This window comes from Lontra canadensis, unplaced genomic scaffold (genome assembly GCF_010015895.1).
Source record: "Lontra canadensis isolate GAN:19392208 unplaced genomic scaffold, GSC_riverotter_1.0 scaffold35, whole genome shotgun sequence".
Classification (NCBI taxonomy): domain Eukaryota; kingdom Metazoa; phylum Chordata; class Mammalia; order Carnivora; family Mustelidae; genus Lontra; species Lontra canadensis.
Window position 1 is genome coordinate 3,354,844 of NW_022631029.1, and position 19,343 is coordinate 3,374,186.

General features: G+C 51.8%; 1 protein-coding gene across 1 annotated transcript in view; it reads right to left on the bottom strand.

Annotated features, from left to right (window-relative positions):
- The window catches only part of ELL (elongation factor for RNA polymerase II), a 73,256-nt gene extending 64,363 nt beyond the window's left edge, over window positions 1-8,893 (bottom strand). Inside the window, exon 1 of the mRNA XM_032867699.1 lies at window positions 8,721-8,893. Within this exon, the coding sequence (XP_032723590.1) occupies window positions 8,721-8,855 (135 nt within the window). The 5' untranslated portion in view covers window positions 8,856-8,893. The remainder of the gene's footprint in view (window positions 1-8,720) is intronic.
- Window positions 8,894-19,343: the final 10,450 nt, after the last annotated feature.

The window sequence follows — 19,343 nt, forward strand, 5'->3', positions numbered from 1 at the left end:
TTATGTGACTCCCCAACAGCCCTGAGTTCACATGCAACCTGAAGGCAAAGACGGAGCCATGGCATCCACAGCTCTGGGCCTGACTCCTCATACTCCATCAGCAGTGGCCCCCAGGCCAGGTCAGAAGTCTCGTCAGAAACTCAGCCAGCACTTCCTAGGTCCTCCTCTGCTCTGTATGGTCCCTGCCCACTGCCCACTCCACCACCACCAGCTGGTGAGGCTGCTCGAGGGACAGAGAAGGGGGACATGCAGAGGGGGGTGGGCTTCTTGGCAGAAAAGCTGCTAAAGAATCTGGGGAAAGCCAGGGCACTCAGGTGGCTCAGTCAGTTAAGTGGCTGCCTTCAGCTCAGGTCACGATCCCGGGGTCCTGGGATCAAGCCCCACGTCGGGCTCCCTGCTCGGTGGGGAGCCGCCTTCTCTCTCTCCCTCTGCCTGCTGCTCTGCCTACTTATGCTCTTTCTCTGTCTCTCTGTCAAATAAATAAAATCTTAAAAAAAAAAAAGAATCTGGGGAAAGTCATTTCTTTATTTAAAAAAGAAACCGAGGGCACCTGGGTGGCTCAGTGGGTTAAAGCCTCTGCCTTCGGCTCAGGTCATGATCCCAGGGTCCTGGGATCGAGCCTCACGTCGGGCTCTCTGCTCAGCGGGGAGCCTGCTTCCTCCTCTCTCTCTCTGCCTGCCTCTCTGCCTACTTGTGATCTGTCAAATAAATAAATAAAATCTTTTTAAAAATAAATAAAGAAACCCTTAACAACAGAAACAAATGAGTGGATATTTTAAACTTATGGTACAATAACACATGCATACAAGGTGGGGAGTTGGGGTGGGGGGACCAACGAGACAGGATGGGATGGCAGGACCCTCTGACCTGAGGTGCCTACTACCATCTTAGGTGTTGCTTCAACCCAGGGAAACTGAAGCTCAGGAGGAAGCCTGGGTCTCCAGGCTGTCAGCTGGAGCTAGCTAGAGCCAGTCTACCTGACCCCAACTCATGGTCCTCAGCATCCTTTGAGGGAGGCACCTCCTTATTAGGACACCTTCCCTAAGATGTCTAAGACGGACACGGGGACAGCAAGGCAAACACTGAGGAGCTGATACCCACTGACAGTCCAAGGTAGGAGTGGGGGGTCACTGGAAGGGCACACATTCAGGAAAGGTGTCCCGAGTCAAGCATCAGTCTCCCCATCTGAAGAACAGTGAGAACACCCACAACGGCACGACGGCGTGGAGGACTAACCCATCCTCAATCCGAGGCAGCTCATGAGCTTCTCAAGGATGGGGTGATCCAAGGCCACCTGTGCCACAGCACATCTGAGAAAGCTGGGAAGTGATGAGTGGTCACAAGGCCCTCAACCCAACTTTCTCAATGCTTTGGACCACACATCACCTGCCCTCCGTCCAGCCTTGGCTCCCCCAGTATCCCGAGCACCCATTACCCAGAAACTGGTCACACCAGCACAATAAGGGAAAGCTGGCATCCAACTACCCCTGAGCAAAGAACACAATCTAAGAACTGGGGGAAAAAAAGCTGCTGGCTTCCAGAGCTGCCACATCAGTTCAAAACACCTTCCAATTACACTCAGGACACTTGAAAGAACCACATGACATCGTGTCTGAGCACAAAAGCAGCAACCCAGAAAGGTGTGGGCTCCAGAGCCAGCATCAATGAGGCGGCGTATACACATCCACCACTCGGCTCCTCAACATCGATGGGGACAATGACGGGCACCTGCCACAGACCTGCAGCAGCTCTCCCATCAGCTGCCCTCCTCTTTCCTCCAGCCCAGAGTCATTCCAGGGGCAACTGTCAACCTCTTCTCAAGCCACGCATAACACAACTCTCACAAACCCAGCTCGAGCACGACAATAAAGCTGAGTATGAAGATGTTTCTGCCACATGGCCAGAATCAGGAAAGGTTAGAAATGTCCACCTCCCCAACTAGCCACAGGTGGCTGCCCAAACACTTCTCACACCTGTCCCCTGGCCCATTCCCCAGTGTCACCCCAGCTCGGGCCCTCAGAGCCTCCTTCCCTGGCCGCCCACCTCTAGCCCTGTCCCTCCCGGACCATCCACCACCACGGGCCAAACCACATGTCTCCCAAGCCTCAAATTCATCATACAGTTGCACCCACTCAGCCACATGCACCCTCATGGTCCGCTCTGATGCACAGGCACAGCAGGGATGCCCCTCACTGCCCTTCAGCGCCTCTGCACAGCCCTCAGCACGGGACAGCAGACAAGGCTCCCAGCACACGGGAATCCCCAGCAGCCGTGTGATGCCTGGAACATATACTTGAGGAATACTGACCCGTTAGGGTGCACACTACAAGAGAGATGCAGTCACTAAAACGTAAAGCTTACGATTATATGGAATAACTGTTAAAATGGTGTCAGGGAAGAAGTAAGATCTAACACAATACGAGGATACCACTGTGATGATGAAGTGCCCAGACACAAGACAGAGGAAGGTGCCCAGTTGTCAACAACAGCCCCACGGCCATGCCCATAGGAACAGGAAGTGGCTCCTTTCAGGTATTTTCCAAGTTTTCTACGCTGAGCTATACTCCCTTTACAGTAAACTTCTCAACATGTGTTACTTTTAAATAACAGCTAGGTGACCCCAAGAACTTCACAAACATGTGAGGTCCACTCCCCCCCAGAATGGCTTCGGGGAGTCACCAATGTGCCCCGCTGACCTGGTGACTCAGCTGAGATCCGCGTCACAACGTGGCCAGGGAGGGACCGACCCAGAGAATATAATTAGCATCAGACTCTGGCGCGGCCACTTGGTGTGGGCACAGGAGGTCTCTCTCTAGATGGTTCCTTTGGACACCAGCTTTTTTACTGAAGAGTAAAGTGACAAAAAACTACACATTGTAGTTGTCTATCACTCACTGCGCCTATAGGTCAGAGGTCACTTGGTCTCAAAGGCATCCCTTTGGGCACTTGGTGACTGTTCAGCGGCCACACATCGCCAGAGTAAGATCTCAGACAACTCCAGACCATGGTCGCCACAGACCAAAGGGAAAATCACCAGGCCCGGGAGCAGGGGAGCAAGACCCTAAAAATGAAGGACCCAGAGGAGGCCAAACCCCCAAGGCACAGCAGGGAGGGCCGGCGTGGGCCTGGCCAGGCTGCATCAAGCAGGTCTGCTGCCCCAGAAGCAGATCTCCCATGTCTGCTCTGCAACCACAGTTACTCGGAACGGGAGAAGCAGTGTTATTTTCAAAGACTCCCCAGAGATGTCACAATCCGGGTATGATGTCAAAACTGCTTCAAGGGTGATGAACTCTGGCCTTGCCGATGAGTCAACAGAGGGTGGGTTTCCGCCAAGCAGCCTGCTGTTTACACACAATCACCACAGTCACCGTGGCGCAAGCTGGAAGCCTAGTCAAGGGTCACAGTGGTTGAGGCGGGGTCTGGCCCGTCACACACAGCGTCACTGGCTGCCTTGCAGAAATGTCCATCACTTACTCCACACGCTGGGTCACTCATACATCTTCCCACAGCACCTATGAGACAGGCACCTTCGAGGAAGGACTCGCCCCACCCAGAACTACCAAGAGCCCACTCTGAAACACACATGTAAACTGAACCCCTACAGCCAGAGCGCAGGAGACAGGAAGCCATGCCCCTAACACGAGTGGGCCAGGCTGCTGCAGCTGGCCCACCCCGCCGGACCTCCTTCAGAGGGGGCAGCGCTTGGAGCCACACGTGGCATTCAAGCCTGATGCCTGGTTCTCAGTCCCGTCCCAGCTGAGAATTTCCTTCCAGTGATGTGGTCTCCTAGAGTCTCTTCCCGTTTCCTCAACTGACAGGTGGGAACCATTCCCCACCGCAGGGCTGACAGACAGGGGTGAGATAAGTGAGTGTGTGCAGCAGCTCGGGCCCATGCTGGCATGTGAGGTGTGATCCACGGATGTTGGTTATCACCATCTTTAGGCTTTCTCAGGGGCAGGGGGCACAGTACAGGAACTACAGCAACCTCAGGAATTTGCAGGGCCACTCAAGTCACCGGTGCTTGCAGGAGTCCAGAACGCTGCTGTTTAACAAGAACCTGAGACCATGCTGGGACCCCCTTTCCTAGCTGCACCCCAGTGGCCCAAGATCTCCCCCAACTCAAGAAGAAGCCCGGGCCACTGAAGGCAGTCTGAGTGATCTTGGGCAGGTAGAAGAGGAACCTCTGAGCTCCAACTGTCCCCAATGCATAGGGGAAACAATAAGCTAGCCTTCTTGCCAAGGTCACTAACAAGATGACAGAGGCCTGGACAAAGGGCTTAGAGGGGCCTGGCCCACAGCTGAAAGGAGCAGCCCTGGCTATTCCTGAAGATGGCCAGTCTGAAAAGCAGGCAGCGCTGGTGAGAAAGCTGCCCTGCTTAGGACACAGTGCACACCCCCCACCCCAGAAAGGGGAGACAAGTCTACCTCCTGGAGTCTCGCTGTGGGAGGGGAACAGAGGCTAAATTAAGGCTCCTCCTGCCACCAGTGCCCGAGATGACATCCACACAGCCGCCTCCTTAGCAGCAGGCGAGCAGCCCCTAGCACAGTACTGCAAGAGTCATGGGCTAGTTGCTCCAGGCCTCTTCCATCTCCTCTCCCCACACATCGTTCCCTCACACCATAGAGCTGCCCTCTATGCCCCAACACCCTCCCCAGCCTCTTGTGTCTTAAGGCTTGAAGGCAGCATGCCTGGAACCCCCACCCCTCCCTGCAAAGGACCCCTTGCCAGAGAGACCTCAGCTCTGGCCATATCCTAGAAGCAGCTCTCTCAGTCAGTATCCTTTCGCACCACCCCGCACCATCACATAACCCCATTCTATTTCCTTCCTGATGCTGACTGCTGACAAGTTCTTTGTACCAATTTCTGTGCTGCCCTGTTCACAATATGTCTCCTGCCTCCAGAATACCAGCTCATGATGCTAGGGGCCCATCCTGGTCACTCCTGAATGTCCCATACTTGAGCAGGAGCCCTATACAAACCAGGTGCTCAATCTGACCAAGGCAGATGCAGGAGCCCAGGCTCCCTGTCTCTCTCAGTCTCTATTCAAACCTCCAGGTGGGAACCGGCTCTGGGTACAGGCACCCCAATGCTGAGAACACAGGGGGAGGGGAAGGTGTCAGGGCTGCACTGATGGCCACACATGTGTCAAAAGAATCCCCACAGCGGGCGCCTGGGTGGCTCAGCGGGTTAAAGCCTCTGCCTTCGGCTCAGGTCATGATCCCAGGGTCCTGGGATCGAGTCCCACATCGGGCTCTCTGCTCAGCAGGGAGCCTGCTTCCTTCTCTCTCTGCCTTCCTCTCTGCCTACTTGTGATCTCTGTCAAATAAATAAATAAAATCTTTAAAAAAAAAAAAAAAAAAAAAAGAATCCCCACAGCCCTGAGAGAAGAAGGAGCCAGAGCTTAGACAGGGCAGGGCACTGGGACCCTCAATAGTCCTGAGAAGGATCCAGAGATCAGAAAGAAGCCAGGCACTGGGACCCTCACAGCCCTGAGAGAAGGATCTGGAGCTGGGAGGGGTTGGGTACTGGGACCCTCATAGGCTTGAGGAGAAGGATCTAGAGCTCAGAAATGGCCAGGCAGTAGGACCCTCCCAGACCTGAGAAGAATCCAGAGCTCAAAAAGGATAGGGCACTGGGACGTTGTAGCCCTGAGAGAAGGACTCTCGGGGCTGGGAGGGGTCAGCTACTGTGATGTGTACAATCCTGAGGACAGGAAGGATCCAGAGCTGGGAGAGGGTTGGACACTGGGATCCTTCCCTCCAAAGGGGAAGATCAGGACTGGGAGGGGGCCATGCACTGGCCCAATGCCTCAAGAAGATAGAACCAAGATTTAAACCCTGCTAGGCTACAATCCTCAGGCTTCTTAAGCCCCTCCCCTGGGCCCTCAGTTTTTACTGAACAACAATATGCTCCTCTCCACCAAGGAGCTTATAAACCAGGAGAGGAGAAGGTCACTAAGCAACAGAGCCCACCAAATCCAAAAATGAAATACCAAGGTGGTTGAGGCAGGCACCCCAAGAAGGGACACTTCCTAAGAGTGGCCAGGGAACACTTCTCTGAGCAGGCACATGACGCTATCTTGGAAGGATGGGTCTACACTTCCTCTCTCTTCTCTCCCAAAAGTAGCCCATCACAGTGAAAAGGGAGATCTATAGGAGGAGCCACATCAGGACTCACTCGAGTTTTTTAAATTCAAAGAGAAACTGCATGAAGTCAAAGTCTATGGTGGCAGCATATGTTACCTTCTGCCACATTCCAGGCTGGCCACCAAGTCTGCACAAAGGCAGCTCAGACACCATACCACTCTGGAGAGAGAAACCATGGAGGACTTTTACTCAGGCTCCCTCCAAGAGCTAGGATTACAGGCTCTCTTGGGCCACAGAGAAAATTTACAGGAACTTCCTCTCCAGTCCCCTGCCACATCTGAATCTGCAAAAGCCTCTTTGCAATTAAAAGTAAAAATAAAAACCCTCTCCACAAGTTGCCATTGGCAAACCATATAACCACAGTGCTACAGGATAGAAAACTCCAGACGTTATTGACGGCTGTGCGGAAGAGGTTTTCTTACTAACCCATACACTTCTCTGGTCACACAAACCAGTTCTTCAAGTCAGTTTTTCTATCCCTACCACCCAAAAGCACCCAAGCTGCCCTGACTTTAGCTCAGTCCACTACAATGCCCAAACAAGTAATGTTAAATATGAAACTGCCAAGTAACTTAAATGACCTATCAGCTTCAGAGAAAAATGCAAATTGGGTCACCCTCAAAAGTTTAGCCCAGCTGGCCAAGATGCCCCAACTGGCCTGGAGAAGTTCTTCAAGGGAGCCCCTCCCAGCTGACATCCACAGCTGGGCTCCCAGTGGGATGAGCTAGAGTCTGCAGTTACCTTCACCCTCACATGAGGAAGATCCAGCTTAGTTAGGGGATGTAACCAACACCCTAAATTAAAAATAGCCGTGTGACAGCATGAGGTGGACACATAGGCGGGCCTTCCTGACGACTAGATCAAGCGAGGGCAGCATGGTAGGGAGGGCGGGGCTCATAAGTGACCAGGTACCAAGTTCACCTTATTTACATGACTCATGAGCTCTCCCCCAGCTGTTTCTAGGAAAGCCTGCCTTCCTGCAGGACAAGTCAGAATTGCCTAGGGAAAAGACTCCACACTGGAATTCCACAAGGAAGGGCAACTTAAGCTGGACACAGTGTGTGTTGTTCCCCCACCCCAACTTCTCACCTGCAAGGGCACCTTAGCCTCATCCTGAGGACTCCTTTTGACAAGGGGAGAACTCGCTCTTCTTAAAAAAAAAAAAAAAAAAAGAAAGAAAAGAAAAAGAAGACCTCTTCTACCAATGGGAAACTATGATAAAAGATACTAGGACAGGAAGGAAACTGCCCCCAAAAAGTGGGAAGCAGCACGGGAAGGGTGGGCACCAGGAAAGTGGTGGAAACGTAACAAGGGAAGAAATTCCCAACTTAGCTAATGGTGCTGAACAAGTCTGGGGCAGGAAGAAAGCCACATTCCTTCCTAGTTAGTCTCTCTCCTCACCCGCCCTCAGCCCCCCCATTCCCAGTATACACAAACACACACACACACAGGGAGCAGGGCCTCCTTGAGCCGGACACCAGACCCTTCCCCAGCCATTTCATGACTATAAAGCTCCCACTTTCCAGACAACAAGGAAAAGGGCTCCCAAACCACTTCCCCTCAAGCCCTGACCACTCTGGGCACCTGCAACTTCTGTCCCGACAAAGAGGGCACCATGACAAACAGAAACGGGAAGAAGCAGGTTTCTGACCAGGGCCCCAGATGTGTCCGCAAATCAAGCCTGAAAGAAGGTGCACAGCAGCCTCCCCCCAACCCACACACCCTGGGCCAGGTGGCAGAAGTGAAACGCCTCTAACTTCCCCCAGATGGACCCAAATCGGCCCCTGAGAAGTTCGAGAGTCAGCGGCCAGGTGCGGTGGCCAGAGCTCCCTCCCAGGTGCCCACTAAGAGCTCCCAGCCTGGGAAAGGCACCATGCCAGCGACCCCCCCACACATGCACAGCTTCTCCCCCAAACCAAAACACTCCCATTCTCCAAAAATGTCCAGTAAGACAGAGTCACCTGCGAGGAGCAGGGGAGTTGCAAACAAGCTGTCAGTTTCTGCCCAAACTCCCCTTCACATGAACCAAGAGTGAGCCCAATTCCAAGGGCTTCATTGGTGTTAAAGCCCCCTCAAGTGCAGACTCAGCCTCCCCACACACACGGAACAGGTTCTCCACAGATGTCCCAACAGCGGGGCCACACTGACCCACCCTGCCTGGGACCTGGACGGAAAAACCTCAACCCTCCCCAACCCTCTCCCCCGCCCCCCAGCCAGGTAAATAGCTCAGTTCCTGCTCAGAGGCTGGGTGAGCCGGGAAGGCTCCGGACGCCTCCAGGTGCCGACTCAATCGCAAACACCGCACCCCCCCCACCGCGGACCAGATGCGCTAGCTCGGGGCCCCTTGGCCGCCCCGGGCCGCCTGCCGGTGTCACCTCCCAGAGCCGTGAGGGAACGCGGTTCCCCGCGCTCCAAGCCGGACAGGTGCTCACCCCGCGACCTGTCGGTCCAGGGACCCGCGAGCAGCACGCCGGACCCCGCGCCCCCAAGACAGGACGCCTCCGCGAGGGGCGCATGAGGCCGGCCTGCGCCTCGACGTCCCCGACGGTCGCTCCGGGCCCCGCTCCGCTCACCTGGCTGGCGCGGTAGCTCTCGAAGGCCCTCAGGGCACTGTCGGTGAGCTTCACGTGGAACACGGACACCTTGCTGCCGTCGCTGACCCGCCCGCACGACAGCCCGTAGCTCCGAGCCTCCTTTAGCGCCGCCATCTTGCGACCATCGCTCCCCCGCCCCCCCTCCCCGGTTCCAGCGCCGGCGCGCCAGCCCCGCCCCGCCCCGCCGCCCGCTGACGCGCTGCATTATTCATGAGACGCGGCTGACCACGCCCCCTATGGCTCTAGTGAAGCCCACGGTCACCTCTGCACGGCCCGCCGATTGTTGCATTATTCATGAATGCAGCTGGTCGCGCCCCCTATGGGCCTGGCGAAGTTCGCAGTCACCGCCCCGAGGTGCTGTATATTCATGAGGCATGGATGGCCCCACCTTTCAAGACCCCAAAGGGGACCACTTCCGTGCCCAGACTCCGCCCCGACACGCGCACACCTTCAGGCCCCGCCTCAAGATGCATAATTCATGATCCTGGCTCCACCAGGCAATGATTGAAGCCACGCCCCACTGCCTGCTGACGTGATGCATTATTTATGAGATCGCTCTAAGCCTTCCGTCCTGGGTTTCTGTTGAGAGCCTGGGCAAGGAGGGGGCGGGGCCAGTGCAAAACACGTGGGGGGCGGGGCCGGCTGCTGGCGGAGTGAATGGGCGTGACTATGCAAACCAAGTGCGCGTTGGACGCTGGGTGGGGCTGGCGGAGCTTCCCTTAAGGTAAGCAGATGGGATTCCCCGCCCGGGGCTTTTGGGTCATTAAGGATGTTGGGGAGGAGGTAAATTTTGCTAGTGATAAAAGTACAGTTTTAGGGGCGCCTGGGTGGCTCAGTGGGTTAAGCCGCCTTCAGCTCAGGTCATGATCTCAGGGTCCTGGGATCGAGCCCCGCATTGGGCTCTCTGCTCAGCAGGGAGTCTGCTTCCCTTCCTCTCTCTCTGCCTGCCTCTCTGCCTGCTTGTGATTTCTGTCTGTCAAATAAATAAATAAAATCTTTAAAAAAAAAAAAGTACAGTTTTAATAGAACAAAATTCTATATCCTCAGGGTTCCTGAGACATGGTGTTTGTCCAGCTTTCCCATTTTAAGAAAACATTTAGGTATCATAAGGTACCAAAAATCCATTTAAAATATACTATTCAGGGGACCCCTGGGTGACTTAGTGGGTTAAGCCTCTGCCTTCAGTTCAGGTCATGTTCTCGGGGTCCTGGGAGCCCCGCATCATGCTCTCTGCTCAGTAGGGAGCCTGCTCCCCTTCCTCTCTCTCTCTGCCTGCCTCTCTGCCTACTTGTGATCTGTCAAATAAATAAAAATCTTTTTAAAAAATAAATAAAATATATTATTCAGGGGAACCTGGATAGCTCAGTCGTTGAGCATCTGCCTTCTGCTGGGGTCATGATCCTGGGGTCCTGAGATACAGCCCTGCGTATGGAGAGCATGCTTCCCCCTCTCCCACTCCCCCTGCTTATGTTCCCTCTCTCACTGTACCTCTCTCTGTCAGATTAATAAATAAAATCTTAAATAAGTAATAAATACAGTGTACTATTCAGTGGCATTTAGTACATTTAGACCACTGTGCAGCCACTACAACTATCTCATTTGGGGAAATTTTTATCACCGCTAAGGAAAACCCCTACCCACCAAAATGGTCACTCTGCATTCCTCCCTTCCCAGCCCCTGCAACCATTAACCAACTTTCTGTGTCTATGCTTTTACTTATTTTGGATATTTCATATCACTGGGATCATACCATATGTGACCTTCTGTGACTGGCACTCAGTGAAAAACTCAGCATGATGTGGTTTTTTTTTTTTAAGACTTTATTTATTCATTTGACAGAGAGAGATCACAAGTAGGCAGAAAGGCCCACAGAGAGACAGGGAAGCAGGCTCCCCGCTGAGCACAGAGCCCGACTGGGGGCTCGATCCCAGGACCCTGAGATCATGACCTGAGCCGAAGGCAGAGGCTTAACCCACTGAGCCACCCAGGCGCCCCAGCATGATGTTTTTTTGAAACTGAATGAAGGCAACCTCATTTAAAATCGAGTCAGGGACGTCTGGGTGGCTCAGTGGGTTAAGCGCCCAACTCTTGATTTTGGCTCAGGTCATGATCGCAGGGTTGTGAGATCAAGCCCCAAGTTGGGCTCTTCACTGGACATGGAGCCTGCTTAAGATTTTCTTCGTCACTCCCTGCCCCTTCTCTCTCTCTCTCTCTCTCTCTCTCTCTCTCAGTAAATAAATGAAGTCAGGATGTCAGAAGAGGGAGCTCTGTACCCTACTGACTCATTTTCAAATGCAAACCCCAACAGGAAGGAGTCTACTTTGCTACCCCAGCAAGATGAAAGATGATTTTCCCCTGGCCCAGCAATAGCCCAGCCAACGAACCTAATGCAACTCAGCCAATGAGAAACTGTCACTACCTTGAACTCTTACTTTCCTCCAAAGCAGCCCCTCCCAACTTCCTCCTCCTCCATGAGGTAATGTTTCAACTTCTTTGTTCCATTTTGCCAAGAGTTTTGTCATAGCCTGAGTGTCCTGAGTTGCCATTCCTCTGCTATTCCTGAATAAACCTATTTTGCCGGTAAAATAACTTGCTGTTTTATTTTCAAGATTTGTATTTTCTAGGGAGAGGGTGGTTGGGTTATGGACATAGGGGAGGGTATGCGCTATGGTGAGTGCTGTGAAGTGTAAGCCTGACGATTCACAGACCTGAACCCCTGGGGCTAATAATACAGTATATGTTAATGAAGAAAACGTAAAAAAAATTTAAAATAAAATAAAAATAATTGGAGGAAGAAATTTTTTTTAAGATTTTATTCTTTTTAAAGATTTTATTTATTTATTTATTTATTTATTTGACAGAGATCACAAGCAGGCAGAGAGAGGAGGAAGGAGGCTCCCCGCTGAGCAGAGAGCCCAACGCGGGGCTCTATCTCAGGAATCTGAGATCATGACCTGAGCTGAAGGCAGAGGCTTTTTTTTTTTTTTAAAGATTTATTTATTTATTTATTTATTTATTTATTTGACAGAGAGAGATCACAACTAGACAGAGAGGCAGGCAGAGAGAGAGAGAGGGAAGCAGGCTCCCTGCCGAGCAGAGAGCCCGATGCGGGACTCGATCCCAGGAACCTGAGATAATGACCTGAGCCGAAGGCAGCGGCTTAACCCACTGAGCCACCCAGGCGCCCCCTGAAGGCAGAGGCTTTAACCCACCCAGCCACCCTGGTGCCCCTGAAGGGATAAATTTTAAAAAAAGAACTGGGGTGCCTGGATGGCTCAGTGGGTTAAAGCCTCTGCCTTCGGCTCAGGTCATGATCCCAGAGTCCTGGGATCGAGCCCCACATCGGGCTCTCTGCTCAGCAGGGAGCCTGCTTCATCCTCTCTCTCTCTGCCTGCCTCTCTGCTTACTTGTGATCTCTGTCTGTCAAATAAATAAATACAATCTTAAAAAAAAAAAAAGATTGGTATTTTCAAGGCTGGTCCCATTATAGGATGTATCAATGTTTCATTCCTTTTTTTTTTCTTTAATTTTCTTTATTTATTTGACAGAGAGAGATCACAAGTAGGCACAGAGCCAGGCAGAGAGAGAGGGGGAAGCAGGCTCTCCGCCGAGCAGAGAGCCCAATGAGGGGCTTGATCCCAGGATCCTGAGATCATGACCTGGGGCCGAAGGCAGAGGCTTTACCCACTGAGCCACCCAGGTGCCCCTGTTTCATTCCTTTTTATGACTATGTGATACCCCATTGTGTGAACAGACCACATTTTATTTATTCATTCATCCATCGATGGCCATTTGGGTTGTTTCCACCATTTCCCTATTATGAATAGTGCTGCTGTGAACACTCATGTACAAGTTTTTGTGTGGATGAATATCTTCCCTTTTCCTGGGTCTATACTTAGGAGTGACATTACTAAGTCCTATTGTAATTCCATGTTTAACTTTTCAAGGACCTGCCAGACTTTCTTCCACAGGAACTGTGCAGTTTTATCAATCTCTCATTTTATAGGTGGGGAAACTGAGGCTGGAAAACAGCACTGACTTGCCCAGGCAAGCTTCTCCTGGGCTCCTGGGTCTCCTAACCTGTGGGAAGTTCTTGTTTTCTTTTCCCCTTCAATCTAATTACAGACAGTGGTCATAAGATAAAGATTTTGAGGTAAGAGAGGAAGGTGAAGTTCAGGGACCTATGTATCTCTACCAAGGTGACCTCCTTACTTCTGCCCACCACTGCCAAGTTGGCACTATCATCCATTTACCCACTAACCATAAACTGCTGAGCCCAAGGCAATGCCAGATTCCTTGAAACATTCTCCCATACCTGCCATTAATTTCTCCATTTACAAATGGAGAAACTAAGGCCCAGAGGGGTGAGGCAGGACTCAAGGAGAGTGGCACTGCCAGTGAGTGGGCTGGCTGGAACTTGAACTTAAAATCTTTCTGACCCAGAGCCTCCCTGATTACCCTTCACTCTGCCTCTGGTACCCAGGTCCCTTTCTGTATATTTCCTCATTGAGCAGCCTCAGCACAGGGCCTAGCATGAACTAGGTGTTCAGGAAATATGTGCTGAATGAATAAATGATATCATTTAATTCTCCCAACACAGATATCAGCCCATTTTGTAGATGAGGAGAATGAGGCTCAGAATGGTTTCACACGCTGCTGCAGAGATTCCAACTCCGGACTGCCTAAGCCCAGGGTCAAAACTCTGGAATCCCCTACCCTTCACCTGGGATCAGTCCCTCCTAAATGGAAGATGCCAGCACTTGCTCAGACACACTGAGCCCTCTGCCCGCTGTCTGGGCCCAGCTGTTTATCCAGGGGCTAGGCCAGATAAATATTGGAGCAGGCAGGGCTGCACTGCCCAGAGGGATTGCAGAAGGGCAGGAATAGGGTGGCCGAGGTATGGGCAGTCTGGAGAGAAGGATGGGGAGGATAGAGACAGCTGGACTGCTGAATGGAGAACATGGGAGGAGCCAGCTTTGAGGGCTGACCAGCTCACTGTGTAATAACACTGGGAAAGGCAGGACCCCTTTCTGAGCCTCTGTGAATTTAGCTCATAAACAGTAGTAACACTGAGTGTTTAAAATGCACCAGGCTCTGTGTTCAGTGCTTGGCATCCAAGACCACCTTTTGGAGTAAATACAGTGGTTTGGACTCATCCACCAGATGAGGAAACCAAGGCTTGGAGAAGTTAAGGGAATTAAGAATAGGGGTGCCTGCCTGGCTTAGTTGCAGGAGCGTGTGATTTTATTATCTCAGGGTTGTGAGTTCAAGCCCCAGGTTAGGTGCAGACACACTTAAATAAATATTTTAAAAAAGAGAAGGGGGTCACCTGGGTGGCTCAGTTGGTCAAGTGTCTGACTCTTGATTTTGGCTCCAGGTCATGATTTCAGGGTTGTGAGATCAAGCTGCGTCTCGGGTTCTGTGCTGGGTGGAGCCGGCTTAAGATTCTCTCTCTCTCTCCCTCTGCCCCTGCTGATCCCTCTCCCTTCCTTCCTTATCCCCCCAAAAGAGAGAAGGAATTAAGAACACCACAGCCATGGGCTGTGCTGCTTCACAACAAGCATTTCTCCACTTTATGCTTGATGCCCCAGTGGCTCCCAGTGGAACCCCAGGAAGCTGGCTGATCACCATGGGATGCCCCTGGACAAGCACTCCACCTGCCAAGCTCATTGCAGAAGTTCTAACTCTATGACCCTCATCGGCTCCTCATTCCCTATATGGCTTGGGACGTGTCTTGACCTCCTTGGTGTGCCCACATCATAAAATATGGATAAGCACAGCAAATGGCAAATGGCATCATCATGGAAATCGTTATTTGTTTGTATAAGATTTTATGTACTTATTTGACAGAGAAAGAGACATCAAGAGCAGGAACACAAACAGGGGGAGTGGGAGAGGGAGAAGCAGGCCTCCCGACAAGCGAGGAGCCCAATGCAGGGCTCGATCCCAGAACCCTGGGATCATGACCTGAGCTGAAAGCAGATGCTTAACGACTGAGGCACCCAGATGCCCCGGAAATCATTATTATTAATGAGTTTTTGAGAATTTATCTATCTAATCCCTTTCTATCATCTATTTATGTCGCTTGCAGTTTATTTATGTGTTTTTCAACCACACTGAGATGAATACCCACTCTTTGTTAGTCAGCAGTTGCTAACATAGCTGCTGTCAATACACATGTTAGCTAGCTATTGCTGCATAACGAAGCACTTCACACTTAGGCCTAAAACAATATATGTTTAGGGGCGCCTGGGTGGCTCAGTGGGTTAAAGCCTCTGCCTTCGGCTCAGGTCATGATCCCAGGGTCCTGGGATCGAGCCCCACATCAGGCTCTCTGCTCAGCAGGGAGCCTGCTTCCTCCTCTCTCTCTCTGCCTGCCTCTCTGCCTACTTGTGATCTCTTTCTGTCAAATAAATAAATAAAATCTTTAAATAAATAAATAAATAAAACAATATATGTTTATTATCTCGCAGTTTCCGTGAGTCAGAAGTCTGGTATGTCTTAACTGGTCCTCTGCTCGAGGTCTCATGAAGCTGCAAGCAAGGGGTTGACTGGCTACATCCTCGTCCCAAGGCTCAATGTCCAAGCTTCTTCAGGTTGTGGGCAGAACTCATTTCCTGGTGGTTGTAGGACTCTGGTCCCCATTTCCTTGCTGTTGGCTGGGGGCCACTCTCAGGTGCTAGCCACGTGGCCCCCTCCACCTCAGTAACAGAGAGTCTGCCCCTCTTGAGAGGGAGAATTTTGAATGTTGAATCCCTCTCATAGTTCAAGTTTCTCTGGCTTCGTCATCTGCAACCCATGAGGTCAGGCCCACCCAGATTATCTCCGTATCTTAAAGTCAACTGTGCCCAATAACAACGTAATCACAGGAGTGAGATCCTGCCCACTTCCAGTCCTGGGATGATACACGGAAGAAATCTCAGGAGCCCCTTAAAATTTCTGCAGCCCACAGCCCTCAGAGCCAGCCTCCTACCCGCTCAACTGCTCAGCCAGCCAATGAGCCTTAGAGATGTTGAACCATATTGTTTTGTAGCAGAGGGAATGCAAGGCTCCATGAGAGCACTCACTTTGGTTTTTTGTTGTTGTTGTTTTAATATTTTATTTATTTGACAAAGATCACAAGTAGGCAGAGAGGCAGGCAGAAAGAGAGATGGGGATGCAGGCTCCCCGCTGAGCAGAGAGCCCAATGCGGGGCTCGATCCCAGGACCCCAAGATCATGACCTGAGCTGAAGGCAGAGGGTTATCCCACTGAGCCACCCAGGTGTCCTGAAAGCACTCACTTTGGAGCCAGTCCCTCCGCATGGCGGGCAGCCAGCAAGCAGCCCCCGGGTCCCATGTCTGTTCTGCTGCTCGCTCAGCTGGGCATCTCAGAACCAGCAAGTCTAGCTGTGATATTCGTGGCCATGGTTGATCACAGTGAAAGGATAAAAGTGCATGAGGCAGAGACCAGGAGAAACCAGGCAAGCATCCAGGTGCGGACCCCTTAATTCTCCCAGAAATCTTTGTGACAACATGCACAGAGTACTGCCAACCAAGGAAGCTCACCTGAGCCTTGTCCAGGGTTTTTACTGGGAAGGAGTGCTGACCACCCACGTGCTTGAACTCAGTCTCCAGCCACTCCACAGGTCAAGCTGAAACCATGGGACCAAAGGCCCCACCCTAACTTATATTGTTAGCATAGACTCTCAGCCAGAACATCCCAAGAACTTAGAATGTGACCTGCCAGGAGCTGACCGAGGGCCAGTCCTTTCTTGAGAACGTGCAGGTTTGGATAAGCTAAGCCTGCTTAGTTATTTTTTTTTACTGACCTACATCAGTAGGGCCTTCAAGTGCCCCCAAACCTCCATTTTGCTTCGTGAATCAGCTGAATTTTCCTCCCTGGGACCCATGAAGAAGGTAAGGCCTAGCATTCCGTGGGAACAGTTTGTAGGGACAGCCGTGCAGGCTCTCCCTCAAAGATGGCCCGTGTGCTTGCTAGACCTCCTGGGAACATTTCAGTGTCGGTTAAAACATCTCCATCAGCCCTGGTGACTGATGATTCCATGGTAATTTTCTTCCACCCACCCGTCTGCCCACAAGCATTCATGATCACTCTTTTCTGTCCTCTGCCCGATGAGGGAGGCTCCCCGATGGTCCCACACTGGGTGACCCAGGAGGTTTTAACAATGACTTGACATGGAGGCATGCAAAGGATGTCCAGTGCTCAGATATGAATGCCCTCCCTCCCTCACTCAAACACACACACACACACACACACACACACACACACAGCTCATTCTGTCTTGCTCACTTCCAATTCATAGCCCACTGTAAGCTGTACCCCTCAAGGGCAAGGCCAGGTTGAGTCATTGCCTAAGACCAAGTATACAGGAGGCATTGGTACATGTTTTCATACGAAATAAAAATCCATCCTAGCTGTCCTCCGAATGTGTCATGTACTGCCCGGCCAGCCCACCTCTTGCACAGGCCATGCCAGTCCTGGGAGCATGCTTCACACCTGCCAAAGTACTCCTGTGCCTTCAAGGAAACATCAGTGCCCCTTGTCCTGGACACCCTGTCCCCTCTCCCATTCAGACCAGAGGATGGAAAGACCAAGGGAAGGAACATACTGAAGTTCACACTCCTGGTCATGGCCTTCAAAGCCTCTCTTGTTTCCTGGCTCTAACTTGCAGGGAGGTGTAGACCTGCCTGGTGGGCACAGCATGGGCTCTGAAGGGAGGTTGACCTGGGGCTAATCTTGCCCATTGTGCCCAGGTGATGGGACCTTGGTTGGGAGCTGACTCCTTTCTGGGCCTCCGTGTGCTTAACTAATAATGGGCACAACCAAAAGAACCTTGGAGCAAAGCCTGACTCCAGCATTACTAGAAAGCTACAGCCTTCAGCACAGCATGGAACCTAGCGTGGGACCCACAAAGAGGACACAGAAAACCTGAGGACAGAGAGATCCTGAGCATGGAGCAGAGGCCAGAAGACTCACACATGCGTGATCAGCTGATTTTTAATAAGGCTGCCAGAATAACTTGCTAGAAAAAAGAAAGTCTTCCCCACAGTTGTTTCTAGAACAACTGGATAGGCTACCTGGAAAATGAACCTCAACTCCAACCTCACACGAAAGTGAATCGTGGATCTCCATAGAAAAGCTGAAGCCATACCATTTAAAAGAAAACCTAGGGGCGCCTGGATGGCTCAGTCGTTAAGCGTCTGCCTTTGGGTCAGGTCATGATCCCAGGGTTCTGGGATCGAGCCCTGCATTGGGCTCCCTGCTTGTTGGGAAGCCCACTTTTCCCTCTCCCACTCCCCCTGCTTGTGTTCCTGCTCTCGCTCTCTCTCTGTCAAAAATATAAATAAAATCCTTATATAATAAAAATAAAAAATAAAAAAATAAAAGAACACCTTGAAAATCCCTACAAACCTGGTTAGCAAATGTTGACAAAAACATAAACTGAACTTGCTAAAAATTAAAATGTCTGCTCTAAGAAAATGAAAAGTGAGCCCCAGAATGGGAAAAAATATTCATAATATATCTACCTGAGAAAGGACTTGTCTCCAAAATATGCAAACAATGGGCACAGAATGAAGCCACCGTGTGTCCCTGGTAGACTAATGCCACCACACTAATGCGCTTGGGAACGACAGCAGCTGTGACCCTCACAACCCAGGCCAGGAAGTCACCCTCCCAGCCCACCATCACGCTGGTCACCACTCAGGCCAGCTCCCCAGCCTGAGGTCAGCAAGACTGAGGAAAGAGGGGGTGTCCTACCTAGGACTCTAGCCCTGCCAAGTGTGGCCGACCCACAGCCCCTCCCACAGTGCCACCCACAGAGCCCCCCTGCTGTGTCTAAGCCTAAAGCAGCTGAATGCTGGAAAGGGTAGCAGGTTCAAGCCACCCACAGATCTGTGCCCAGAGAGTTATCCAGATGGCTCACAGACCAGGACCCCAGAGTAGGCAAGCTCAAGGCCTAACTGCTACCTTTTGCTGGGTGGCGATGACCGGTGGCTTTCCCTACTGCGGCTGTTAGGGGACAGGTGCAGCACAGTCCTTGTGGTGGTGGTCTATTCCTGGAGATCTCCTCTCCCAGAGGCAGGATGAAGCCGTGAGAAGGGTCACAGGTGCTGTCTTGACAGAGGCCTGACCACCCGCTCTGGCTGTGATGGTAGGCAGCATTTAAGGGAGAAGCTCCTACAGCCCCAGGTTGGGGGGAAACTAAACGAGATCAAGAGGAACTGCTGACCACACACTCTCCTTAACCTTGAACGCGCTGGGCTCAATCCTGTTCCAGGGCCTTTGCACTGGCTATTCTGTTACCCAGGCATGGGGCTGTCTGCTTGCCGCACAGCCAGCCCCCTATGGTTGCTCAGGTCTCAGCACTGTCCCCAGTTAGATCCTGTCAGGATCCCCATTTTCAGATGAGGCAACAGAGACGAGAGAAGTGGAGTTTAACTGGGGGTAAACTCCTGCAGAGGCCGGCTGGGTACCCTGAATGCATCGCCCCACTTCTCTAGGTCTCTGCTGCCCCCTTTGTAAAGCAGATCTGCCGAGGCCTAAGAGGAGATGCCCCCACCCCCGCTTTAGTCCCACATGACCCTGGATGTGACACGGG